Source organism: Aspergillus wentii, assembly GCF_001890725.1.
Source record: "Aspergillus wentii DTO 134E9 unplaced genomic scaffold ASPWEscaffold_8, whole genome shotgun sequence".
Lineage (NCBI taxonomy): Eukaryota > Fungi > Ascomycota > Eurotiomycetes > Eurotiales > Aspergillaceae > Aspergillus > Aspergillus wentii.
Window position 1 is genome coordinate 591,868 of NW_024467839.1, and position 24,267 is coordinate 616,134.

Below are 24,267 nucleotides of genomic sequence, written 5' to 3' on the forward strand. Positions count from 1 at the left end.
AAAGGGCGTTTTTATCAACTTCAACTGCGTTATCATCGACACCTGTCAAGTCACCATCGGGGCAAGGACGCTGTTCGGGCCCAACGTCAGTCTGTTCAGCGGGACACATCCTTTGGATCCAGCCCTGCGCAACGGGACCCAAGGCCCAGAGACAGGGAAGGAGATACATATCGGAGAGGATTGTTGGTTAGGGGGCAATGTGATAATTATGCCCGGAGTTACAATAGGAAAAGGTGCGACGGTTGGGGCGGGGAGTGTGGTTACCAAGGTATTTAGTCCTTTATATGATTGATCTAGTCGGTTACATATTAACCTCAATTTTTAGGATGTGCCTGCTTTCCATGTGGTCGCTGGAAACCCAGCTAAGATCATTCGGAAGATTGAAACCTCGATGACGGAATGATTCTGTTGATCGTATTTGATGATGCTTTGGGCTTGGTTGTTGCTGATACTAGAAGCTTTGCTCTGTTCTTTTATGTACGAGAATATCTTTTCAAAATTAGAGAGAAAGATGTAGATAAATAAATAAATATTGGTGTCATAAGATTCCTGACTAGAAACGTGGCCCAGTGGAGATGGCTCGTAGGATGACCACGACAATGACGCGCTAGAAGGCATGGAATATTCTTGTGGAGTGACGATCGTTAGCTCTGATGGCTCGATCTAGACTTTATCAATTACAATTACATTGCAGATGGTGGATTCTATTGCTTCTGAGATCCATATTGCCTTGGATATTTATAATATAATAATAACCTGCAGGACTTTTAACTGCAGGTGATGTTTGTAGGTGTGCATCCTGCACATGACAGTTAAAGACTTGCTGTGATCCCAGCAAGTTTTTTTTCATTATGAACTTGCATTTGATTGATTAAGAATGTTTTAAAGTTTTAATATCTGATATTCTGGCATTTCATGGTAAAGAATGGATGTTCCAAGGTGAATATCAAGTCAGAGGTATATACTGGAAGAGAGAGCAGTCACAAGGAAACCTCTATAGAGAACAGAAAGAACAATAAATACTACGTATAGTAACAGGTGGAAGAGACCTTCCATATAATTTTTATAATTTATATGCCACTTTGCCAACTCTAATTCTATCCGGATTTTGGTACTTTTTGCAGCGTCGAACCTGTCTGGAACACACAGCCTCGCGTTGATCGCTGCAGCTGGACTGTTCGCCCTCCATTCTTTATTCTCCTTGAGCCTTGATTGCTTCATTTCTGCTTCCCACTAGCTATCACGATAATAATAATTCATTAATTCGTAACCTTTTGATCAACTATAATTTCTTCATCCTCCAGACCAAACCACGCCCTTTGCGCAAGCTGACTCCCAGTGTGCCTTGCCTGCAGGGCCTCCAATTCGCCTGCGCCCGTGAATCTCTCTCCACCGCAACGTCAGAGCTCTCTCTGTCTCTGGTCTCTTGTCTTTCGCCTGTCTGTTCGGCCCTTCTTTTTCTTTTCTTTTTCTTCTTCATATCTTTTTTTTCGTAATTTCAAGCTTCAATCAACTCTCCTCTCTGCTTGATTTCACCTCACACTAAATTTAAATCCCTGTTGCTGTTCTTCCAGGCAGCTGTCTGCCTGTTGCCCACAATCCCTCACCTTCTTTCTCCTCCCCCTCACATTTTTTGCTGGCCTTGGAGCTGAGAATTTCACCTTGACTCCACCCCCGTTTTCCTTCTTCGCTTTTCTTTTACTTACTTCAGTCCCTCTCCCTTCTAGTAGCAAAAAAGAAGGGACTGGAAAAATGTCATGGCAGCTGCCCCGCTAGAGAGCTCTAGCACCCCGCCTGGCGCTATATCGACAGACCCTACGCGACCCAAGAACGATCCCATGGAAGACTCCGACCCCCAGACCACCAGGAAACGCCCTCGTCTCGACAGCGGAAGTGGTGCCTGCGAATCCTTGTCAACCGACGAGACTTCCGCCTCGCGAACGTCCGACTCGACAGCGGCTGCTCCTGCCGCGCCGGACCAGGAAGCTTCCGTGTCGACACGCCCAGCGAGCAGAGTTACCATCAACATGAAATCCCCAACCTCTGTCGACATGACAGCGGAATCTGTGGATTCTACCTCTCCCGAGCAACTCGGCGCCGAACCAGCCGCGCAGTCGACCGACCCAGATGATGCTCATGCACCCAATGTTATATCGCTCTCATCCTCGCCCGCACAAAGTCCAGAGATCGAGGTGGCTGAGCTGGAGGATATGGATCAAGAACCTGATGTGTCAAACTGGAGGACGCTCGGGGAGGCTTTACGAGACCCTGTCACGCCGGATGTGGTACAACTCCATGATCAGTTATTGTTGACTGAAACCTTCCCCAAGATTAACGAGAACCTTGACTTGAGGGAAAATGTGGAAGAAATATGGACGATAATTGAGAAAGGTGGGTGCTCATCATTGATGCGTGGAGACCTTTTACTCCAGCTGAACTGTTATAGGGCCTCCACACGATGTGACTGTTTTTCTTGCGATGAAAAACTGGCTAGAAGACTCAGTGAGTAGCCTTAACCAGCTCACATATGAGGTTTGGATCGACGACCGGGATTTTTGGGACGAAATTCCTATCATGTTAGAATGCTTGCTGCGCAGGGTGTAAGACACCCTTGACGGAATGGAGGGACACAGGAATCTCTGGAGCTAACTTGTGGACATAGGCAAGATTTTCAACCGGATGAAGGCCGCGGGCCATGGGATTGCTTTGAAGAGTTCTTTCTTTCCTATGCCCGGCTTACACTTCACATGGTGCGTTCGGACACACTGGCCTTGAGCCAGTTAATCGAGGATCCGGACACCCAGGCACCAGAATTGATGTCGAGAGCCTACCTGCCGTCGCTGGCTTGGATACTACAAATAGGAAACATTCCATTTTTCCGTACCATGGAAAAAGTCCATGGTTCGGAGCTTGCCAATCTTATCACTCGGCTCAACGACCAAATTGCGGCGCCTCCATTTGATGTCATCCCACAATTATCTGAATACACAGTCTGTATCATGGCTCTTATTTCACGGTGGCCGCAATTGTCGTCTCCGTTAACTCATATAATGAACATTGCGCACAATATGGTTGAATCGGGAAATGAACGGAGAAAACACCACGCGGATGATGCTCTCATCAACTCACCTGTCTATATTCGTACCATGAAAGCGGCCTACAATCTCGTTCGAGCCGTGGACGAAAAGTATCAGGTGCACATCACTAAAAAATGGCCATATGTCACGAATGATACTGGCGAATTGATGCTCCGCAATATTTCATCTACCTATTCTGCTGTCTGTCAGCGTGATCCAGCGCTGACGTTGCAGCTATCGGAGGATCTTTCGATAGATTTGCCAGACGACGCAGCATCCGACGAGTACCCTTCTATAATTTACTATGGATGGAGGTTTTCCGTGCTCAAGAAACACATTATGGATGGCCGCATGGAATTGAGGGTCCATGGCATGGAGACTATGCAAACAGATCTAGTTCAAGTTTGGAGGCAACACATCCAAAATAATCCCAGGGGCATTGAGCACGCTGTAGTTCAATACCTGGTCAGATTCCTCAGAGACAACAAGATCGTCGATTACATTGTGGGCATAGATTCACACCCGCAACTGATAAGCAGAAGCGGCAACATCGTCGGTTTTTTGGTTGTCACATCTACATACACCGATGCTGATACAGATACAATTTGGGAGACAGTGACACAAAGCCAGGATCCGCGGACGGTATCTGAGGTGTTAGGAATGCTCACCAAAACATTTCCTATGCACATGCCCGGTTCTCCCTCGCTGCTTTATCTATGCTCAAAGCTCCTCGATTTGCCATTAAACCGTTTCGATGCCAGGATGGTGGATTTTTGTGAGCAGCTTCTTTACCATGTGCGGGAAAAACATGAGAGAGTCCGTCATGATACTTTGGATATTGTGCATGTCGATGCTATTCCACTGCAGCTATGTGTGCGTCTCATTCGTGAAAGTGCCGCATTTGATGAATTCTCTGTGGAACACAAGGCTATTTTACAAAGATTTGCTAGTTCTCAACTTAGCCAATTCATCAGGGTCGGACTGAGCGAGGCAGAAAAAATGGATACCTACGAACGCTGTATCCAGGATATTGCTGAAATGAACCAGTTTACTGTTGGCAGTATACAGGCTTTGAATGCTCTGTGTCCAACTCATGATATCCAGGAAATTCGGAAGTTGGCCACGGAGTTTGACTTGACGCACTTGGTGATAGCCGAAATTGCCCATGCTGTGGATTTGAAGCAAACCGACTTCACCGACTCATTCTCAAGAACTGGCTTGATGACCCGGGTTCATATCTTGGCTCGGATTATTGACAAGGTTCCGGACACCATCACAGAGGATTTAAGTGATGTGCTGTGGAGAAAGATCTTCATGTCCAAGGAATTAGTGGAGCACGGGAGGCGAACTTTATGGGACATGCTATGCACCTTGACAAGCAACAGCATGAAGCGAAACCCGTTCATTGAGCGGTGCATTCAAGAATATCTCCCCGAGCTACTACCAGAGGAGTATTCCCCAGAGGTGCTTTCTTTAGCCAAGCAGGCTATTGCTTATGAGGTTCGGTTTAACCCGCCGCCAACTGCCGGCGAGAAAGAAGTCGTCTCGGTTCCTGGAATGGACCGAATCTGGAGTTTCATACTGACTGCTCCACCTGGATCTATTGAAACGGACGCGGCCAATTTCGCCATCGAGGTCTACTTAGATCATAATGTGATCACCCGATCTCCTCGGTCGGCGGTGGAAGCCACCCATATTGCTCTGGTAGATCGTTGTGTAGATCAACTCAAGTCTGCAGCCATAAAGTTAAAGTTACCAAAGGAGCCTGCAGTAAACGGGCAGAAAGAACCAAGGAAACTGGCCGCTGAGGGTGAGATGCATGCCGAAGAACTGAGATTTAGCCGGTCTTTGCTATTTCTTCGTCAATTTCTACAAGGTCTGAGGACTCGACCCCAGTACAGCCCCCCACAAGGTCCGCCTCCCGATTTGCCTCGGAGGCCCATCAAAGGCGAGCCTATCGATATCTCCTACCAAGCCTTTAATGGGGGTCTTCATTCAAAAGTGAGCACCATGCGGATTGGAGACCTTTCAACTGCGTCCAATCTCGTCGATCGGCTTGTTCAACTCACGGGCTTTTCCAAGTTCAAAACGATTTATGGCGGACGGAGAATCGATCTTTTGGAGAAACCCGAGTCCACCCTTCGAGACCTAAAGATTCGTTCGGGGCTCCTCATCATTCGCAAAGACGCGGATAGTCATGAGGTTTCCTTGGCAGGTAGACGTCAATCCTTGACACTAGTTGATTCAGAAGTGCTGAAGCATTTTGACGATCTTTATGATCTTCTCGGTCTTGAAGATCATTTGGCCCGAGAGGTACGCTTCTTATTGACTTTATCTATGTTTGGCCATGTGCTTACGCTTTTTATGCAGATCTACGACTTCCTTGTTGTTTTCCCTCCCCAGGAGCGGGTTCTACAGCTCGTGAAATCGGATGATAAGACCGACCAGGACATCTTTCCCATTGAGAAGCCGTATAGCTTTCTTTACTCGGTAAATGCGCTTTCAGTATGTCTCAGAGATCAAGCGCTAGAAGTAAGTCTAATACATTCCATTAAGCGTCGGTCGCTAACAAGTGTATAATAGGCATCGACAAATGACGGATTTGTATCGCACAGTGTGGTTGTTCTCAATGCAGCCTTAACACGCCCTGAAATGTCTGAGCTCGCAAACAACCCCACAAAAATTTTGTTTGCGACTAATCTCGTCGAATGTCTTCTCTTCGCTCTCCTAGGTGAGCCGTTACCTCGTGATTGGTCTTCAAAATAGAATATTGACCGCGTATAGTGAAACCTCCCGTTGCCGAAAGTGCGTCGATACTCTCAGATCCAGCACCTTTAGTACGACAGTTGGTGTATTTTATCGAAGTAGGGCAACAATTGCCCTCTACTTACCTCCCTCAATCTGGTGTTCACAAATTGATATGTAATTCATTTGCTGTCTTGACGGAGGGATCCTTGCGTGACCACAAATTTTGGGACGTAATCAAACAGCATGCCCAACTTGATCGACTCATTTTTTCTCTACTACTGGAAGAAAACCGCCAGGCCATCCGAAAAGAAATTGCGGAAAATATAGCGGTTGCATGCAGCCCTTCGAAACTGCTGAAGAAGTCTGGCAAACCTGGCCAGGAAGAGCTACAAGGGCCCCCAGCTCTCGAAAACCCGACCAGGATTGGTATTCTTGCAACAATTTGGGATGCTTTCGTTCAGACCTTACCTCAGACCTTAGACTATGCACAGCAGTCGCAAGAATTCTTTCAAGTCGCCATGTTGGTATTTCAGTCTGTCGCAGAAAAATCACCACGGGACCTGATATTCGGTGAATATCTGAGGCAATGGAGTGGCATCATGCTGAGCCATCGAACCGAGGAGTTTGTTGGACGGGAACCTGTCGATCATCTAATACTAGGGTTCTCTCGCCTGCTGAGGTCATGTCTCGATCTAGCCAACTCTACCAACGCCTCAATAGACACCTTCAACCTCACCGAGAGTCTGTTTGACAGCTATCTTTTCCCTAATTTGTCTATGCCTTCCGACACCCCAATCGTTCCCCAGATACCGGTAATGCATGCACAGACACGCCAAGAGCTTTACGCTATCCTTAGTCTACTTTGCAAGGACGAGCGCAATTATATGAAGGTGGTAGAAAATCTGGAAGATATTATACCAGCCGATTACACCTACTCGCCAACATGGTGTTTCGATCGATATAAAATGATCCGGTCCCCAGAGGGTTACGCAGGGCTCAAGAATCTATCCAACACCTGTTATCTGAACTCTCTTCTCACACAGCTGTTCATGAATGTAGGATTCAGGGATTTTATGCTTCAGCTTCAAATCACCGATGCACAATCTGCACAAAGGCTTCTGGGAGAAACCAAAAAACTTTTTGGATACATGCAAGAGACATGGCTCAAGAGCGTGGATCCTCAGGGACTAGTTGACACGATTCGGACTTACGACAATGAACCAATCGATGTTACCATACAGATGGATGTCGACGAGTTTTACAATTTGCTGTTCGATAGATGGGAGGCGCAAATTCATGATGCAGAGAACAAAAGGAGATTTCGATCGTTTTATGGCGGCCAACTGGTCCAGCAGATCAAATCAAAAGAGTGCCCTCACATTTCTGAGCGGCTGGAACCGTTTTCCGCTATCCAATGCGATATAAAGGGAAAAGCGAGTCTCGAGGAAAGTTTGCAAGCGTATGTCGAGGGTGAAATCATGCAAGGTGACAACAAGTATTCGTGCACTTCCTGTGGACGCCACGTTGATGCTGTGAAGAGAGCCTGCTTGAAAGAGGTTCCTGACAATCTCATCTTCCATTTGAAGCGGTTTGACTTTGATATGGTTACGATGATGCGGAACAAGATCAACGATGAATTCCAATTCCCCGAGCACATCGACATGAGCCCATTCAAGGTTGAATATCTTTCTGAGCAGGACACAGAAGTCCCACAGGATGTTTTTGAACTAGTTGGTGTTTTGGTACATAGCGGTACTGCCGAGTCTGGACATTACTATTCCTACATCCGTGAAAGGCCTACGACCGGCTCGCGAGGATCATGGGTTGAGTTCAATGACTCGGATGTCAGCAGATTTGACCCCTCAAAAATTGCAGACCAGTGTTTTGGTGGCTATAACGACTCCGTTCATCCTGGCTCCATGGGTCAAGTCAGGTTCAATAAAGTCTGGAACGCTTACATGTTGTTCTACCAACGCGTTTCCAGTATGGATTCAGCCAAATCCATTTACAGGCCCACCAGAAACAACATCCCCGTCCGTGTCCCATTACCATTGTCTCTCGAAAATCATATTACCATGGAAAATGAGGTTTTCATAAGGACCTACTGTCTTCTGGATCCGTACCACGCTCTTTTTATACGATATCTCCTTTGCCGGCTCCCTGAAACTATGCATTTAGAGAATGGGGGAAAACCCAAATTGGACAAACCAGTCATTTTTATTGCGCTAGACACGCTGGAGCAACTGATATCGAGGTGCAGGGAGCCTTTGGGGTTGGATGTCATTGTGTCAGAGCTTTTCAAAGCGATCAACGAGAGCCCAAAGGGTGCGCACAGAGTCCTTCAGTGGACTTTGGAACGACCTACAGGGATTCGAAACCTTGCCCTCAAAAGCCCACATGCCTCTGTTCGAAATAGCTCGATCAGAATAATTGTGGCTGCTCTCGTAAAGCTCCAAGAACTCAGGAATAATGCCGACTTGGACAATCTTGAAAGAGAAAGATGGCAAATTCGGTACTTGGATGCGTTTGAAAGTACTGTGGCCACGTTGGAGGGTCTATGGTCAACCATTCATACTGTGAGCCGCTCGTGGGACGACTATTTTGAGTTCCTGTTAATGCTAGCTACATTCGGACCCTACGAGGCTGGCGTGCTACTCAATAACGGATTTCTTTTGAAATGCCTGGAGATCGTTTGGCTTGATCGTGAAGACACCAAGAAGTTGAAGCGGCAATATGTTGCGTATTCCAAGCTCGTTGAGAAGGGTCGGCGATTCTCCCACAAGAAACTCATGGATGTGTTATTTATCCTGTTGAGCAACATCGACCTCAGGGTAGCACCGACATCCGACGATGAACGACAGGCCCTCTCAGACGGGAAATATTCTCTCACCGCAGCAGAAAGCACTTTTATCAGGCCTCTCGGTAAAAACCAAGAACTCGCGTTTTTGAAGAAATTGCTGCAGCAGTACAGCAGCCCGCAGGCATGTAAAAACATGATGGGACTTCTGCTGGACGCGGAGCCCGAGGCTGGCCTTATGGATGCGATCTGCAAAGTCTTGGAGGATGGATTGAGAGTTGCACCGGCGGAGCTCTGTACTGCATTTTTGGATGCAACTCTGATATTTTGTCGACGAAGTCCCGACGAGAATCGAATTCTCGCCTTGATCGACTTCGTTGCCAAAGGGGTGGAATCTATCAACAACAGCGGAGGCAAAGAGCATCTTGCATTCTTCACAAACGCCATGTCCCTTCGCAACGAACGCCTCGGACTCAACGAGAATTGGTTCTTGTCGCATGTGATAGAAAAGATTCCGGACTGGGCTCCGACATTACTCATTTATCCCGACAAGGCAATCAGGAACATGACATTGGAAGTTCTCCGCCAAATACTGTTTAGTGGGACGACGGACGAATTGATAGACGACTGGCAGTCACGCCTTGGTGGTGCTGCCAAGGAGCTTGTGCATGCATCTGTTGACAAGTTAAGGAGGACATACCTGGCTGTCCCCGGCCATAATGTGGAGGCAAGGGTTGTAGAGACGATAAAAACCGTCATTGACCACTGCCTTGTCGCGTATTTTGGCGACAGCGAGGAGGACCAGGAGTTCGTTCGTCAGGCACATGGTAAGTCTCTTTCCAATGAATAAGGCGCGTTGAATATCACTGACATGGGTATATAGCTGTATCCACTGCCATCGACGAACTGAGTGTCGATTTGCCCGAGGAGCTGGCTTCTGGTAAGCATGTCTTTTCTTCACCCATATCACCTTCCTAACCCTTGGATTCCAGAATCTGATTTACCTTCTCCAGAAGATTGGGAGGACAACTCGATGATGGCGAGCGACTCGGAGATGGGCCTGGCGGGGTCTCCTTGATCCGATCAGCCCAGAAAATAATAAATTCCAGATGTTGTGATGAGACCAACATACGAGCGATGATTTTATGACGAAAACCTCGATTTTTTGCTTGCTTGCCTGCATAGACTGGCGTTCCATTGCCCTGTTTGTATTTGAAATGGGTCTTTGATTCGGCGTCGGTAAATGTTGGGTGTTTCTTCTTCTTATGTGTTAACTAACTAGTAATTGTTGACGGTTTCGTTGAAATAGCCATTTGTATCTATCTTGCTGGAGGATCATTCGGTTTTGTTTTGTGGTTCTTCGGGCCTGCGAAGAACATCGTGCATCAGCAAGAAGTAGTTATGAATAAAACCTACACAAGTTGGTGCAAAATGATGAAAACCTACCAGACATGAAATGTAGTAATCCTCCCATAAAACACAGCTAAGACTTTGTTATAGATGTTTTTGGTCAAAACAAAGTGGAATGAAAAATCTGTATTCATACAAGTTTATATCTAGTTGAGCCAACCCACTGGGCTGTGGGGGCCAAAAGAAAACTAATGGTGTAAATAATATAAGTACAGAGAAAAAGGACAGCCAGAGACAAAGAGCCCAGTCCAAAATTCAATAGATAACACGTCCAATAGTATGTTTGATGTGTTCATCACCTCGTGATAATGCTCCCTTTCTTTGGTGTGTTCTTTTTTTCTTTGGCGCCAGCGCCGATCCCCTTGTGTTGCACTGTTAGAGAGACACAGGGTTAGGAATAATCCCAAAGCCTTCTAAACATCCTCAAATTCTTCTTCGTCATCCTCATCTGACTCCTCCTTTTTCACTTCCGGTTCGACCTTGACCTTCTTTGCTGCCGGTCCTTCATCGGTAGCAGTGGAAGGTGTTGCTGCGGCTGTTTGGGGGGCGCTAGTTCCAGAGTCCGTGTCAAGCTCACGCTTAATACTAACAGAGGCGGGACCCGGTGTGCTGGTGGGAGCGCCAACAGCTGGGGTGGCCGAGCCACTGCCGGAGACGCCGCCGACATCTTCAAATTCCTCGTCGAATTCGTCCGACTCTTCCTCGTCCTCCTGTTCCTGAAGGGCCTTCTCTCTAGCCATTTCAGCGTAATAAGCAGCGACCTTATCGTCGAGGGCAACGTTAGGTTTCTGCTCGTCCTCATCCTTGATTTCTGGCTTGACGTCCAAGTCGGTTTCACTCTTGATGTTGGACATATTTCCGGCACCTGTAGAAACAGTTGAGTGTGTGTGCCATACGGGAAGAGCATTCTGTTTTTCAACAGCGGCTTTCCGTGCAGCTTCCTCTGCCTGTTCAGCGGCAGTCTTTTCTTCGGTAGATGTGAGAGAGATCTCAAGTGCGGCTGAATCTGTCTTCGTGTTTCCACGAACCGCTTCCTGCTTGTTAGATGGCACAACGACGGCAGCCCGCGTGGGGTGTGTCTGCTGATTCCGGACCACATCAATCTTATGGTCCCAGGCTGTGTCAAAATCGTTCGGAGGGATCTCAACAGAGTCGATCTGCTTGAGTAGCTTCAACATGTTGTCAAGTTGGGCCATGAGTTTGCTATTTTTCTCGTGACCCGTGCGATCGATGCCTTCAGTCCCTTTCACATCTTCCGTCCTTTCAAGGACATATCCGCAGTTCTGACATAAGAAACCCTCGTCCGAATATAGACTTAGGACGTCCAGCTCAGTCCATTCTGTACCGCACCTCCGGCAAATATATTCTTTCCTCTCCTCGCTCGGAGTGTATTGGAGCTTAATATTCGAAGTCAGCTTGGAGACCTTGTATTTCACGGCGTCGATGACAGGATGCAAGGGGATGTAGTAGTAGTCGCGGTTAACGGGGCGAGTCGAACCATCGCGAATTTCAGCTCGTGAATTTCTGTACCAGTAAGATTTTCATATCAGCGCTAGATACAAATCAAGTGTTAGAACCACTGTGCAATGAGCAAGCCATACACTGCGATCAAACGGTCCTCGCGCAGTTTGGCGCAAAGCTTCCGGAGGTCTTTCTGTTGCATCCCAAGAAGAAAGGCAAGATCCTCGGCATGAAGTCTGCAGTAATAATTGTGTTAAAATCAAATCCATAGCTATTTCCAAAGACGCCTAAGCCAGGGGCAGAGCGTACACCGAATGAATAAAGAGCGCATCAACCACGAGGATGTGGCGGGTCTCGTAGAAAGCGCGAACGACGGTCCGGATGAGGGTATTCGCGAGATCCATGGTTAATGGGAGAGAACAATAGCGCGGTAGAATATAAAAGACGTTAAAGAGGATTGAGGGCCCTAGTTTGAGCCTGAGTTTGGTGGAAGAGCGAGCGCAAGGTTCTTGGTATATGCCACGATTGAAGCTCAATTTAAGAAGAGCAACATGCTTCGTTGTCTGCGTCGAGATGGAACTGGAAAAGGAAATTAGAGGTTGGAAAATAATAAGAAAGATGGGCGCTTCTCAGGACAGCAAAAACGAAGGGCTGACAAGTGAGGTGAGTGAGAATGATGCGGAGTTGGAGAAGGAGTGAAAGAAGAGCTGCTGCTGATGCTTTTCGCGGGCAGTTGTTGGTGCCTCAGCGCTCAGGCGGTCAGAATAGCTGTTTCGGGACTAGCTGATCTGACGATGGGGCTAGGCCCGATACGGACTAGGGCACGGCCAAGGCCCGTCGCAGCCAAAAAAAAGACGTCGCGATCCAGACAGTCGACGGTGGATTTCCTGCCCGCCGTTGTTTCTTCTTCATGCCCGCCAACGCCGTCTTGCGTCAGTGTCTGGCTGGGATCCCCTCAGTCGCTCGTCTTTCGATCATTTCTTCTCGAGCTTCCCAAAACACCTTCGTCTGTTCCGTCGGTTTTCAAAAGCAGACTCGAGCTTTCTTCCACCACGGACGTGATTTAGCTGCGGAGATACCATGGACAACAACGAGGAAAGAGCTGCTGGAGAAGGCGCTGATAACCAGCGTAAGAAACGAAATTTGGGCCGGTCGGAGTGGAGGTATGTTGAACAGCGCGGTTCCGATTGCTGTCACCATCGACTAACCAAGCAAGTCGGCAAAATTTAGACAAGAGAGCACGGAATGAAGAGCTAAAAGAAGCCAAGCGTCGGAAGATTGAAGAAGGCCAAGAAGTTTCAGAGCCGATCTATGCGACACATTTCTCTCAAGAAGACATTGAAAGCGAGCAAAGGCGGCCGAAGAAGAAGGTTGCGGTGCTGTTGGGATACTCTGGAACAGGCTACCATGGCATGCAATTGTGCGACAAACAAACCATCTCTGTGTGTCTTGATATTGGGATCTAATAGTTGGCAGGAGCGATTCTCAAAAGACAATCGAAGGTGAATTGTTTGCAGCATTCGTAGCTGCCGGAGCCATTTCGAAAGCCAACGCAGCCGACCCGAAAAAATCATCTTTGGTAAGATGTGCACGAACCGATAAGGGAGTCCACGCGGCTGGTAATATCGTTTCGTTGAAAATGATCGTCGAAGACCCCGATGTCGTCCAGAAGATCAACGAAAAGCTCAGCTCACAGATTCGCATTTGGGACATTCAAGTTACGAACAAGGGATTCAGCTGCTATCAAATGTGCGACTCTCGTGTATATGAGTATTTAATCCCAAGCCATTGCTTTGTTCCCCCACACCCCAGCACATATCTTGGAAGAAAGATAGTAGAGCTGGCTGAGAAGGAGGGGGACTTGGAACAATTCAAGGCAAGACAAAAAGAAGTTGCGACGTACTGGAGCGATGTTGATGAGCAATACATCAAGCCCATTCTTGACAATGTCCCCGAAGACATCCGCAAGCTGGTACAAAAGGCTCTTTATCTCGGCGAAGAACAAGGCGAATCACTCGAGGAAGATGAACCGCAAGAGTCCGAAAAGCCTACAGAAAGTGCAGCAGCCCCTGCCGGCGATGGGGCTACTGCATCTGAAGAGAAGCCAGCTGAGACTGAGCAGCCAACAAAAGTCGACTGGAGGGAAAGTCTCCCAGAGGATCAAAGAAGGGAAATGTACGAAACGATCAAGGCCATCAAAGCCGCCTACCTCAAGGCCAAGCGAACCTATCGTATTCCCGCAGCCCGTCTGGCACGCGTACAGGAAGGGCTGGACAAGTACATTGGGACCAAGAATTTCTTCAACTATACCATTCAAAAGATGCACAACGATCCTTCCGCCAAACGTCACATCAAATCTTTCAAGGTTCACCCCACCCCGATCATCATCAACGGCACCGAGTGGCTCAGTATGAAAGTTCACGGCCAGAGCTTCATGATGCACCAAATCCGTAAGATGGTCGCCATGATGACTATGGTGGTGCGCTGTGGCTGCGACCCCGAGCGTATTGTCGAGACTTACGGCGCCACCAAGATTGCCATCCCTAAGGCACCCGGCTTGGGTTTGCTGCTGGAACGACCCGTCTTCGAGACATTCAACAAGAAAGTAAGCACTCTGGGCAAGAAGCCCATCGACTTCGACAATTACAAGAAGGAAATCGACGAGTTCAAACAGCGGGAGATCTATGATCGGATCTTCCGCGAGGAAGAGGAGACGAATGCGTATGTATCCCTAACGCCTTTGTTTCTCTTTAAAAACTAACCTGAGAAACAAAACAGCTTCTCCTCATTCTTCAACCACATCGATAACTTCCCTCAAGAGGAGTTCTTGTTCGTCACTTCGGGTGGAATCCCCGCCGCCAAACCCACTACCCAACCCACGACTCCTCCTCGAGAACAATCCCGGAGAGCAAGTGCTCAAAAAGGTCGAATTTCTCAAAGAGAAGCCCTGGCGACTGTGGAGTCCGAGTCAGAGGACGAACGTATCCCTGACAACGGTGAGGAGGGTGGTTAGATATATGGCTTGTATTATTTATACCAAAAAACAATATGAAGCGGAATGAATATGTTTCATTGTTTATAGATAGAACATCCCTGCTATTCGCCATTAGACTTGGCCTGAACAATATATGCTATTCTACATGGCTTATAATGTTATATCCACCAAAGGAATCAGGAGAAGCATTTCCGGTGGTATCTACTGCAATCAGTCCTTCAATAATTGCGAAACCAGTCTAATAGAAAAAAGAGAAGAGGGAATAAATGCAAATGACTCAATTATTCACTCATGAAGGTAGGCGTTATGTATCATTATCGTCCGGTAAAAGCACGGAACAGCCTCATTCAGATTGGAAAGCCATGGAACAGAGAAGGCAAGACGACAAGAAAGATGAAAGAAGCGCAGGCTAGACAAACTGAAAAAGGGAATTCATACACCAACACCAGCAAATAAACCAACGAGATGAATCAAAAGAAAAAGAGGCGCAACAACAATGAATAAGAAGAAATGCAACAGAGAGTATCCGACAAACTGAAATGGCTTATGGTGACAGTTGTAAAAAGAAAAAGAGAGAAAAGGCTGAAAACGAGAATCCAAAATATCTCGCGAGCATCAGATCAGAACATCAATGAGCGAGTCTTCTGTCGCCGCGCTTCTGCGCCTCGAGTCTCGGGCTGCGAGAAAGTATGCTTGTGTCGCGGTCGTGGTGGTGCCGGCGCCGGCGCCGGGGGTCCCGCCGGGGGAGCAACATCTTTTCGCACAGGCGGGGGAGCAGGAGCGCTGGGGGGAAGACGATCCGACGTTTCTCTCCTAGATTTCATGCTGCGCTCGCGCTTGAGGACGACGTCGGTCCATGGCTTGACCTGGCCACTTCCAGAGGCAGACGTTCCCTTTCCAACCGCGTCACCCAACACCTTCATCCAGCCGTCCTTGGCTGCAGCGCTGTCGGCATAAAAGTCGATCACCTCTCCGTTACCGAATCGGATACGGAATCCTTCTTCTACGAACATGTAACCCTCTTCCTCTTCGGCGAAGGCGGACTTTCTCCGACCGCCATTTCGAGTGGTTGTTTCTTTTTGAACGAGAGAAGACTTGTCGTCGATCAACTTCACTGCTTTGGACAGGTTGATCGTGGCACGAGGCTGCCGAGTGGTTTCATGGAACGCCGTTAACTTGGAGCCCTGCAACTTGAAGAATCGGCGGCGCCAGTACTGTCGCTTACTGTCAGCAAACTTGATATCAAATTGAGCATGTGGGTTGGGGGACAGGCACTTACAGGGCAATCACCACCTTGCTGAGACAAGAAGCCATCCCAGCTACGAGAAGAGACATTCTCTGCTTCACGCATTTCACGAATGCAGGCGTTCATGCTCTTCGGCATATCATCCTCCTTTGCACCCTTCGGCTTCGGCACGAACAGAAGCTGAAGTTCCAATTTACCAATCTTGTATGGAGGGCGTCGCTGAGACACACCACTCGATGTACTCTTCTTGCTCTTGACACTGCTTGGCTGCTCCTCGGTAGCCCATTCGTTGAAACAGGCCACATCCACAGTATATGGGCGGCCGTAGGCTGATTTCTCATGGTCGCTAAGAGACACATAGGAACGGCCAAAGCTACCATCACGAGCGATCAATGTTCTCAGTCGATCCCAAACAGGGGCATTGACATCTTTGCTCTTTTGTTGCTGTGTCAAAAGCTGCTGCTTCATGTCGAGCTCCTTGCGCTTACGGGGGGAGGCGAACACACGGCTCAATGTTGAAGCCTTCTGCCGCGATGGGGAGGCGGGTGCAGCTTCCGGGGTCCGGAATTTCTCTTCATCAACCTTCATTTGGAGAGTCAATTGGAACTCGATATCATTCTGAACGATGAGTTCGAACTCTTGCCCAATTGGCGCCGATTTTCCGAGCTCCAGCCATGCCGTGGTGACGCAGTGCAGACCGTTATCTAGGGTGAGCGCAAAATAGGACCGTTCGCCTATGACAGCCATTAGTTCTGGTTCCTTATGTTCTTCGTCCAAGTCGACGAAGGGGACACTTACCTCGTGGTAGCGGTAGATCCAAATACTTGATCCCGACAACCTTAACGAACAAACGACCTCGCTCTTCGCCGTCATCGAGGGCTTCATTCAAAGCTGGCTCAGGTTCCTCCATTGCCGGGGCGGAGTCATGAACATTACTTTGCTGGCCTGGCAGCGGTGGCACTGGACCCCCAACAGGCTTCTTCTTTGGAATGCCGCTGGGAGTTCTGATACTCGACCTTCTAGTTTTACCATTCCATGGGACAGTGGTCCAGGTTTGCTGACTAGCCTTCCGTGGCGAAGAGCCAGCGGATCTGGTCCCACGGGGGTCAGGAGTGGGATCTCCAGGGGTGGGCACAGGCTCGTTGTCATTGCTGCTAGCGACGATGACCTTCGTGTTTTGCCTCATGAGGTAGCCTCTCTGTTTGGTGATTGGGCTGTTAGCTGCTGTTTCAGAAAAATGATCACGAGGGTCCGCTGGTGTCCTTAATTCTTGGGAAACACGAAAGTCCTGGGTCTGGGTCGTTGCCGGGCTGGCATGAAAGGGTTGGGAAAGGGATAGTTCAAACGCAACCTTTTGGGTTTCCATGACACGGTCAAATTCCTTGTCCAAACCAAATCCAAGGCTTTCTTCTTCCTGGATGCTGAATGGGATATCCAGCTTCATAAGGCTGCTTTTTCGCTGAGAAGGATCAGTTTCGGGTTGCGATGGGGGAGCCAATTGGTTTGAATCGTCTGCTTTCTGAGTTTCCGAGGCATCACTAGACGAGTGGTGAGAGTCATTGGAGTTTTGTTTGGTCAGCGAAGGCATCGGAGGAGGCTGCTGGCCGCTAACTTGACGGCGAGTGGCTGCCATCTGTTCCAGGTCGGCCGGGGTCAAAGATGGACGAGTCTTCAATTTAGCCCCATGGGCCTTGATGGTCGCAATAGGATCGGGCACACTTTCCTCGTCTGGCGAAACATCACGGTCTTCATCATCAACCGGGTGGCGGATGACCGAGCCAGGTGTAGATGGCTCTGAAACATCATCCTTTGTGTCTGGGGTTTCTGGACGCTGCAAGGATTCTCGAATGGCGGCCATATTCAAGGCAGGAACCTCAGCCGGTTCTTCCTGGGCCTCGTTAGAAAGTCTTTTGCCAGGCGCTTCTGAACCCGACTCTGGGACAGGCGTAGCCTGGCCATCATCAGAACCCAAACCCTGCGGCTCTTGCGATTCATGCTGATCGGTCGAGTGATTAAGGTTTTGGCTCTCGATGCCATTGGTGATGTCGGCGAGGGATTTGAAAGAGGATTCCTTGGAAGGAACGTTTTCGTAGTAGTCGGGAATGTCATAAAGATCGTCATCGTCGTCTTCTTCTTTGATCACGACGCTATTCGTATCATCGTCGTCATCGTCGTCATCGTCATCATCGTCATCATCGTTTTCCAGGGATGGAAGGGGAACGTCTGGGTCATAATGCATGTAACGGTGTGGGCTAGAGTCGATTTGAGAGGAATATTCATATGAATCATCCATGAAGCTCTCGCTCTTCCGAATGTCTCTTAAGATTGAATCTCTAGAGATGCGGGGAGCACAGAAGGTTTCTTCCTCAGTCGCGGCGTCGTCATCAGCATCACTGGCCGCGATATCATTAGGTTCCTTCTTGTTCTCTGCTTCCACACTCTCCGGCTTAGCATCGGCTGGTTGAGCAGGCTTTTCCTTGCTGGCCTTATCCTCTGAGGCATCCTCCTTCTGTCCGCCATTCTCTTGAATCATCATGAGACGTAGCCTGTCCTCTAGAGACATAGACGGGCGGCCGACCTCACTGATGTCAGCCTTGCTGTAGGAAGCGGGGCCAGGGGGGGATGGCAAGATTCGTTGGCCACCGCTACCCAGTTCAAAAGCGGCAGCCAACTTGGTGGGCGAAGAAGATTGTGGGGGCAAGGCTGAGCGACCAGTCGATGGAAGCGGTGGAAGTGGACGGCGTTCACCATTCGAATCCAGGGACTCGACGCGTGAGTGGCGGTTGGAAACTTCTTCTCGCGAGGAAGGTCGAGGGTCAGGACTGTTACTCTCGTCATCCTCATCCTCGGTGAAGGGATCCTCGTCTTCCTTCACCAGCTCATCATTGGCATTGGAGGGGCTCATGTATCGCCAGTCTTCCGGCAGTACGACTGGTGTTTTCTCGATGTCCTCCAGAGAGGCATCGAAACTATCGTCACGGTCGATGGAGGATTCGCGATCGAAGCTGATGTCTCCCTCATCCTCCTCCTCAGAGTCATAGCTACCGTCCCGCGACTCCGATGCTACCGAAGACGGGTCTGGGGTGGTCATCTCGTACTCATTGATCTGCGGTGGTGCAGCGTCAAAGGTGACGCTTTTCGCATGTCGATGACCATTGCTGTCGATGTCTGACCATATGTCACTCTCGGGGTCAAAGCCTGCGCCTTTTACGCCAAACCTACTAGCCCTAGACAAGGAAGACTTTGACGGGGATGCTTGGTCTTTGGTTGGAGAAGATGGTCTGGACTCTACGTCCTGCGCATCCGATTTTTGCGATCCAGCGTGATTTTGGTTTAGCTTCTGCGGCGATCGACTAGTGGCCAATGGTCTTTGCGGAACATAAACTTGCGCGGGGTCGTATTCCTGTACGTGGTCGCGGAGCATGTGACTGTTTCGTACACGCGATGCCCGCTTCAGATTTTCGATAGAGGGGCGTTTAGGGCTGGAAAAAGAGGCTTCTGGATCGTAGGGAGCCTGGTTCTCTGCGCTCTTCTGGAAGGGCGAACCAGACTCGCGACCTTGCCAGAAAAGACGTGGAGAGGCCGGGCTCTCAAAGCTGGATGATTCAACAGTCTTCGCCATCTGTGCGATACCATGTTAGCAAGGAAACCCAGGCCAGGGTAGGAGTAAACAATGAATTTACTTTTGAGCTCTGGTTCCAGCTAGGGGAGTTTCGTCTTTGAGCCATTGGGCTAACTTCAGACAGAGGTCGTTGACCAGTACCGTTGCCCATCCTGTGGGAGAAATTGGTTGAGAAACCAGGAATCAAGTCAAGGGGACAGAAAGAAAAGGATTAACAAAGAGCACGCTGTCGATCGCATTAGCAGCTGAAGCTCAGATCCCTGGGCAAGACAACAAAGAGTCCGATCCCTGTATCCCAGGATATCCCTTGCTAGGAGAAAGGGCTCGTACCTTTTTTTGTCGAATAAAAGAGACGATAGAAGAAGAAAAAAGAATAAAGAGTTGAGAGAAGGAATCAAGTGAATCAGAAGAAGATATTGCTTTGTTAGAGCAAGATAGAGCAAGTCATGGAATAATATCGTTGCAGGAATGTAAAATGCGTCACAAAAAGAAAAGGCCGACAACTTTGTCTTGTTTGGCTTTTGGTGATAGACTGATAGATCGACAGATAGATAACGAAGGGATAGGGAAGAAGAAGAAGGGCAGATAATTTTACGAAGTTGTTGGATGAGCACACAAGTCGTCGACAAACGAAGAAAGAATAGCAAAACAAACACCACATCCACCACCAAAGAGGACTGAAACGAAGTTAAAAAAAGAAGTCCTATCAAGTTCGAGGAGGAGAAGAAAACAAAGCCCACATGAAAACAGGTTAAACTGATGCGCTGGAGCAATAAGTATCGCTGCCCGTGGATGCCCGCACGATGGACGATGTTGACATCCTCGCGGGAGTCGCCATAGCAACTTAAATTGCCTGGGTGCCTGGGTGCCTTACATGCCTGATCCCCCAGGTTTCCACTCCGATCCCGCTAGTTTCGATGGGGTTTAGTGCAAGGCGAGCTTGTTCGCCGGCAAAAAAAAAGTTGGCATCGAGGAGATGATGCGCTTTCCATCATCCATCTTCCTCCTTTATCCTTCCTGAAACATCCAATCCGGCAGCATGCCTCTGCCTGTACGCCCTCCTAGCTGTCTGCTGGGTCAGACTCGGGCCGCGGTTTTCCCCAGGGCTGCTTCCTCTGCTATTCCCGCAACATGGCAAGCTGCCCGTGCCATGGCCACGGCTCGACTCCGCCCTAAGTCCCGTATGACTTTATCCAAAAATGTCGGCAAACAATCCTTAGATCGGCCTCGAAGAGATAAAGATCGATTTGGACCATTTGCCGGAATGAATCAGACAGAAGCTCGGATTCGAGGGGCTCCGCGGACGAGATCCCAGGCGGCTCTCAAGCGTTCGGGTGACGCTGACGAAAGTTCAAACAAGAAGGAAAGTCCTTTGTACAAGGCATTGAAGATGCAGACTACATTGGCTCCTGTCCCTTATGGCCGACGGACAGCAATCAAGGCCAAGATTGCCGACATCACCAGTTTCGATCAATTCCCGCTGCTGCCCACCGTGCGGCATTCCATCCTCTCCCAAGCCCTCCCCGGATTGATCGATGTCACACCAACTCCCATTCAGCGTCTCGCAATTCCGAAACTCCTAGAAGCCCCTCAACCCAAAAACAAGAGAAAGGATGTGGATGAGCCAAACTACGATCAATACCTTCTTGCAGCAGAAACGGGATCCGGAAAGACCCTCGCGTATCTGATTCCGTTGGTTGACGCCATTAAGCATGCAGAGGCAGCAGATAAAGAGGAGGAGAAGAGATTAGAAGAAGAAAAGGCCAAGGAACGGGAGGAACAGCAGAAGAATCAGGCATTCGATATCGAGCCAGAACTCCCACCTTTATCCAACGCAGGTCGACCCAGAGTGATCATCTTGGTACCGACGGCCGAGTTGGTGGCACAAGTGGGAGTCAAGGTGAAGGCTTTGTCGCACACAGTCAAGTATCGCTCCGGAATGATTTCGTCGAACCTTACACCTCGCCGGATCAAGAGCATCCTTTTCAACGAGAACGGAATTGACATCCTGGTTTCGACCCCACATCTGCTAGCATCTATTGCAAAGACTGAGCCGTATGTGCTCAGTCGAGTCAGCCATCTGGTCCTTGATGAGGCCGACTCCCTCATGGACCGCTCGTTCTCGCCTACCACCACGGAAATCATCGACAAAGCGGCTCCATCGCTACAAAAGCTGATCTTCTGCTCAGCCACCATCCCCCGCAGTCTGGACTCCGTTCTCCGCAAGCGCTACCCTGATGTTCAACGCTTGACGACGCCCAATCTACATGCAATTCCCCGTCGCGTCCAACTGGGCGTGGTTGATATCGAAAAGGACCCGTACCGTGGAAACCGAAGTCTGGCCTGTGCCGATGTCATCTGGTCGATCGGCAAAGCTGGGGACACTGAACCTTCAGGCCCATTTGGCTCCTTCGGCGAGTCCAAGGTTAAGAAGATCCTTGTTTTCGTCAACGAGCGCGAGGAGGCAGATGAAGTGGCTCAGTTCCTCAAGGCCAAGGGAATCGATGCGACTTCCCTGTCTAGAGATTCGAGCGCCCGCCAACAGGAGGAGATCCTAGCCGAATTCACCGAATCACCACCCCCACCCACTCCAGATGACATCATGCTAGCTAAGAAGAATCGTCAAGAGGACGCCATACCGTTCGAGAGCCCCAAGGCTACTCGTGGTTCTGAGCGACACCTACCCAACACCAAGGTGCTGGTCGTCACGGACCTGGCGTCTCGTGGAATCGATACCCTGGCAGTCAAGACAGTCATTCTATACCATGTTCCGCATACAACCATCGACTTCATCCACCGTCTAGGTCGTCTAGGCCGAATGAACAAACGAGGTCGCGGTGTCGTGTTAGTTGGCAAGAAGGACCGGAAGGATGTGGTCAAGGAAGTTCGTGAGGGCATGTTCCGAGGCCAGGCCTTGATCTAATGGCCTTGACCTGTATAATTATATTTTGAAACATAAACGGCGTTGGTGTTGGGTTAACATAATGGGCATGGATAGTCAATACCCGCGTACAGCATTATCATGTATGTATATGTATAGTAGCATAAACACGAATCAACTCATTCCATTCATTTTCAAGGTTGTTGTTATACTTCTCATATTAGATAACCACTTATCTGTAAATTAAACCGGGACATCGCCCCCAACCTCCCTCCAGAAATCACACCTCTCCTTAAGCCATTTCAAGTCCACATTCTCAAACCCAGACTTAGTAACCACAAACTCCTTCTCTGTCTCTTGCACATTTGCAACACCTGGCTGCGAGTTGTTAGTCAACTTATGTGTATTCGGATACCCCGTTCGAAAGAAGCTAGCAAAGGCGCCTGCATATCCATTGTAAATCAGGGGGTCGGTCTTTTGTATCGAATTGATCCGGTTCCACTATTAACTTGTCAATTTACCTGCGAATAATAGCCAAAAACAGCCTGAGAGAGGAGATATTGGGGCTTACATATATAGTATCGCTCCCATGTTTAGCTGGGGATATAGTATACTCCCCCAGATATCCAGCAGTGCCTGCCGCCATTGTAATCCAATAAGATGGACATGCTAGTACTAGATCTCTATATATAAGACCTGCACGTGTAGAGGTCGAGTTATATGAGTCAATAGTCTCTGTTTGTCCTGTTGGGGGATAATACAACGACTCGATCGTCTTTATGCGCTCCGATGACAGACCCGGTACGAACCCAGTGAGCCATGAATGGAAACTTGAAATTGAAGAATTGAAACCGTTTTTACCTTTGGAACTGCTCAGGCCGGATGGGATAAAGTTCTCGCCTTCGTGGGTATTGTACATCGCAAATATGTACTCGGTGTTCAGCGAGTCACTGGCGACAGCGTCTGAGAGGGTATCAATGAGGAAATCACCATCGATGACGGGGGCCCAGGTAAAAGAGCTTGTATTCCATTTACGGCTACCGCTGATAGCCAGACTAGCGTTGCGGATGGTTTGAACATCGATAGTTTTAAGGCAAGCGAGGGAGTCAGCTGTATTAGAACAGCCTGTGAGAGCTGTGAGTTGGTCATATATAGCTTCCGCTTCGGGAGAATCGTAGGCATATGTCTTAGGCCAAAAGGGTGAGCTTGCCAGTGCTTTAGAGAAGAGTTTTGGGTTGTTTCCCCGGCCATTCGCTAGCACCTGGGCCACCACCGAACCTCCTCCAGCGGATTGCCCCCAGATCGTGACATTGTGAGGATCTCCACCGAAGTTGTGGATATACTTCTGGACCCATTTCAAAACGTACTGCTGGTCAAGCAAGCCTGGGTTGATATCGGAGGTAGGTGAGTCCTTGATCGCCTTTCCGGGAAGAAAACCAAAAGCATTGGTCCTGTAGTTGGGATAAATAACCACATAGTCGTTCAAATTGCTGACATTGAGCACTGGATAGGACGGTGGAGGTATGCTGAAGGAGGCTGAGCCCTGTATAAATCCTCCTCCATAAAATACCACCAAAACAGGCCGTAGAATAGGCGAAGATACAGTAGCATCCCATGGCCTCGAGAACAGGCCGAGATAGAGGCAGTCCTCGGACCCATTGGCCATGCGCTGGGGGCACATTTCGAAGTCTTGATCGGTGTCGTAAACGCCATCCTTAATTTCTGGAGGAAATTGAGGTGCGCGAAATCGATTCTCACCTACTGGAGGCGCTGCAAAGGGTATCTTGCGGAAGTAGGAAAGATTGCAGGTTGCGTCATATTTTCCCTGGAAAGTGCCGTAGTCAAGAGAGACGCGAGGGGCATCATCGATACTGGCGATTGAGAAAGTCAGACACAGTGAGACGATCAAGGCCAGGTAAAATAGAAGCCCCATTTTGAGAAATCATACCTGGAGAAGTTGACGAGGGGCGGATGGAGTTGTCTCCGGTGCTTTTAAGGCTGCTGCACAGAGTTCTGTCGGCATGGCGCAG

The 24,267-nt window shown here is 49.0% G+C and overlaps 7 protein-coding genes across 7 annotated transcripts; 3 read left to right on the plus strand and 4 right to left on the minus strand.

Annotated features, from left to right (window-relative positions):
- Nucleotides 1-45: 45 nt before the first annotated feature.
- On the minus strand, nt 46-291 carry ASPWEDRAFT_118736 (uncharacterized protein; the record flags this gene model as incomplete). Its single annotated transcript, XM_040828842.1, has 1 exon — nt 46-291. A coding segment is annotated over one exon (246 nt), but the record flags the coding sequence as incomplete, so codon positions are not given.
- Nucleotides 292-1,757: 1,466 nt separating this feature from the next.
- ASPWEDRAFT_176108 (putative ubiquitin C-terminal hydrolase) lies at nt 1,758-9,700 on the plus strand (the record flags this gene model as incomplete). Its single annotated transcript, XM_040831457.1, has 8 exons — nt 1,758-2,391; nt 2,447-2,600; nt 2,663-5,390; nt 5,448-5,609; nt 5,661-5,808; nt 5,862-9,449; nt 9,506-9,562; nt 9,615-9,700. 8 exons carry the CDS (start codon nt 1,758-1,760, stop codon nt 9,698-9,700), a joined length of 7,557 nt encoding a protein of 2,518 aa, XP_040684684.1.
- A 444-nt stretch (nt 9,701-10,144) lies between these two features.
- Nucleotides 10,145-12,168, minus strand: ASPWEDRAFT_140905 (putative transcription factor TFIIE complex alpha subunit). Its single transcript, XM_040829413.1, has 3 exons — nt 11,803-12,168; nt 11,634-11,729; nt 10,145-11,556 (listed from the first exon to the last, which is right to left on the minus strand). The coding sequence occupies exons 1-3, from the start codon at nt 11,895-11,897 to the stop codon at nt 10,446-10,448; spliced, it is 1,302 nt and encodes a 433-aa protein (XP_040684685.1). The 5' UTR covers nt 11,898-12,168; the 3' UTR covers nt 10,145-10,445.
- A 405-nt stretch (nt 12,169-12,573) lies between these two features.
- ASPWEDRAFT_31695 (pseudouridine synthase PUS2) lies at nt 12,574-14,506 on the plus strand (the record flags this gene model as incomplete). The annotated part of the gene is made up of 4 exons (XM_040833572.1): nt 12,574-12,656; nt 12,710-12,935; nt 12,986-14,214; nt 14,272-14,506. The coding sequence occupies 4 exons, from the start codon at nt 12,574-12,576 to the stop codon at nt 14,504-14,506; spliced, it is 1,773 nt and encodes a 590-aa protein (XP_040684686.1).
- Nucleotides 14,507-15,108: 602 nt separating this feature from the next.
- Nucleotides 15,109-19,507, minus strand: bud4 (putative GTP binding protein (Bud4); the record flags this gene model as incomplete). The annotated part of the gene is made up of 4 exons (XM_040833573.1): nt 15,109-15,702; nt 15,768-16,468; nt 16,533-19,356; nt 19,418-19,507. The coding sequence occupies 4 exons, from the start codon at nt 19,505-19,507 to the stop codon at nt 15,109-15,111; spliced, it is 4,209 nt and encodes a 1,402-aa protein (XP_040684687.1).
- Nucleotides 19,508-20,352: 845 nt separating this feature from the next.
- Nucleotides 20,353-22,433, plus strand: mrh4 (ATP-dependent RNA helicase MRH4). The gene has a single exon (XM_040836405.1). It carries the CDS (start codon nt 20,396-20,398, stop codon nt 22,277-22,279), a length of 1,884 nt encoding a protein of 627 aa, XP_040684688.1. The 5' UTR covers nt 20,353-20,395; the 3' UTR covers nt 22,280-22,433.
- Nucleotides 22,406-24,208, minus strand: ASPWEDRAFT_44956 (putative carboxylesterase). Its single transcript, XM_040836406.1, has 2 exons — nt 22,809-24,208; nt 22,406-22,738 (listed from the first exon to the last, which is right to left on the minus strand). Exons 1-2 carry the CDS (start codon nt 24,168-24,170, stop codon nt 22,481-22,483), a joined length of 1,620 nt encoding a protein of 539 aa, XP_040684689.1. The 5' UTR covers nt 24,171-24,208; the 3' UTR covers nt 22,406-22,480.
- Nucleotides 24,209-24,267: the final 59 nt, after the last annotated feature.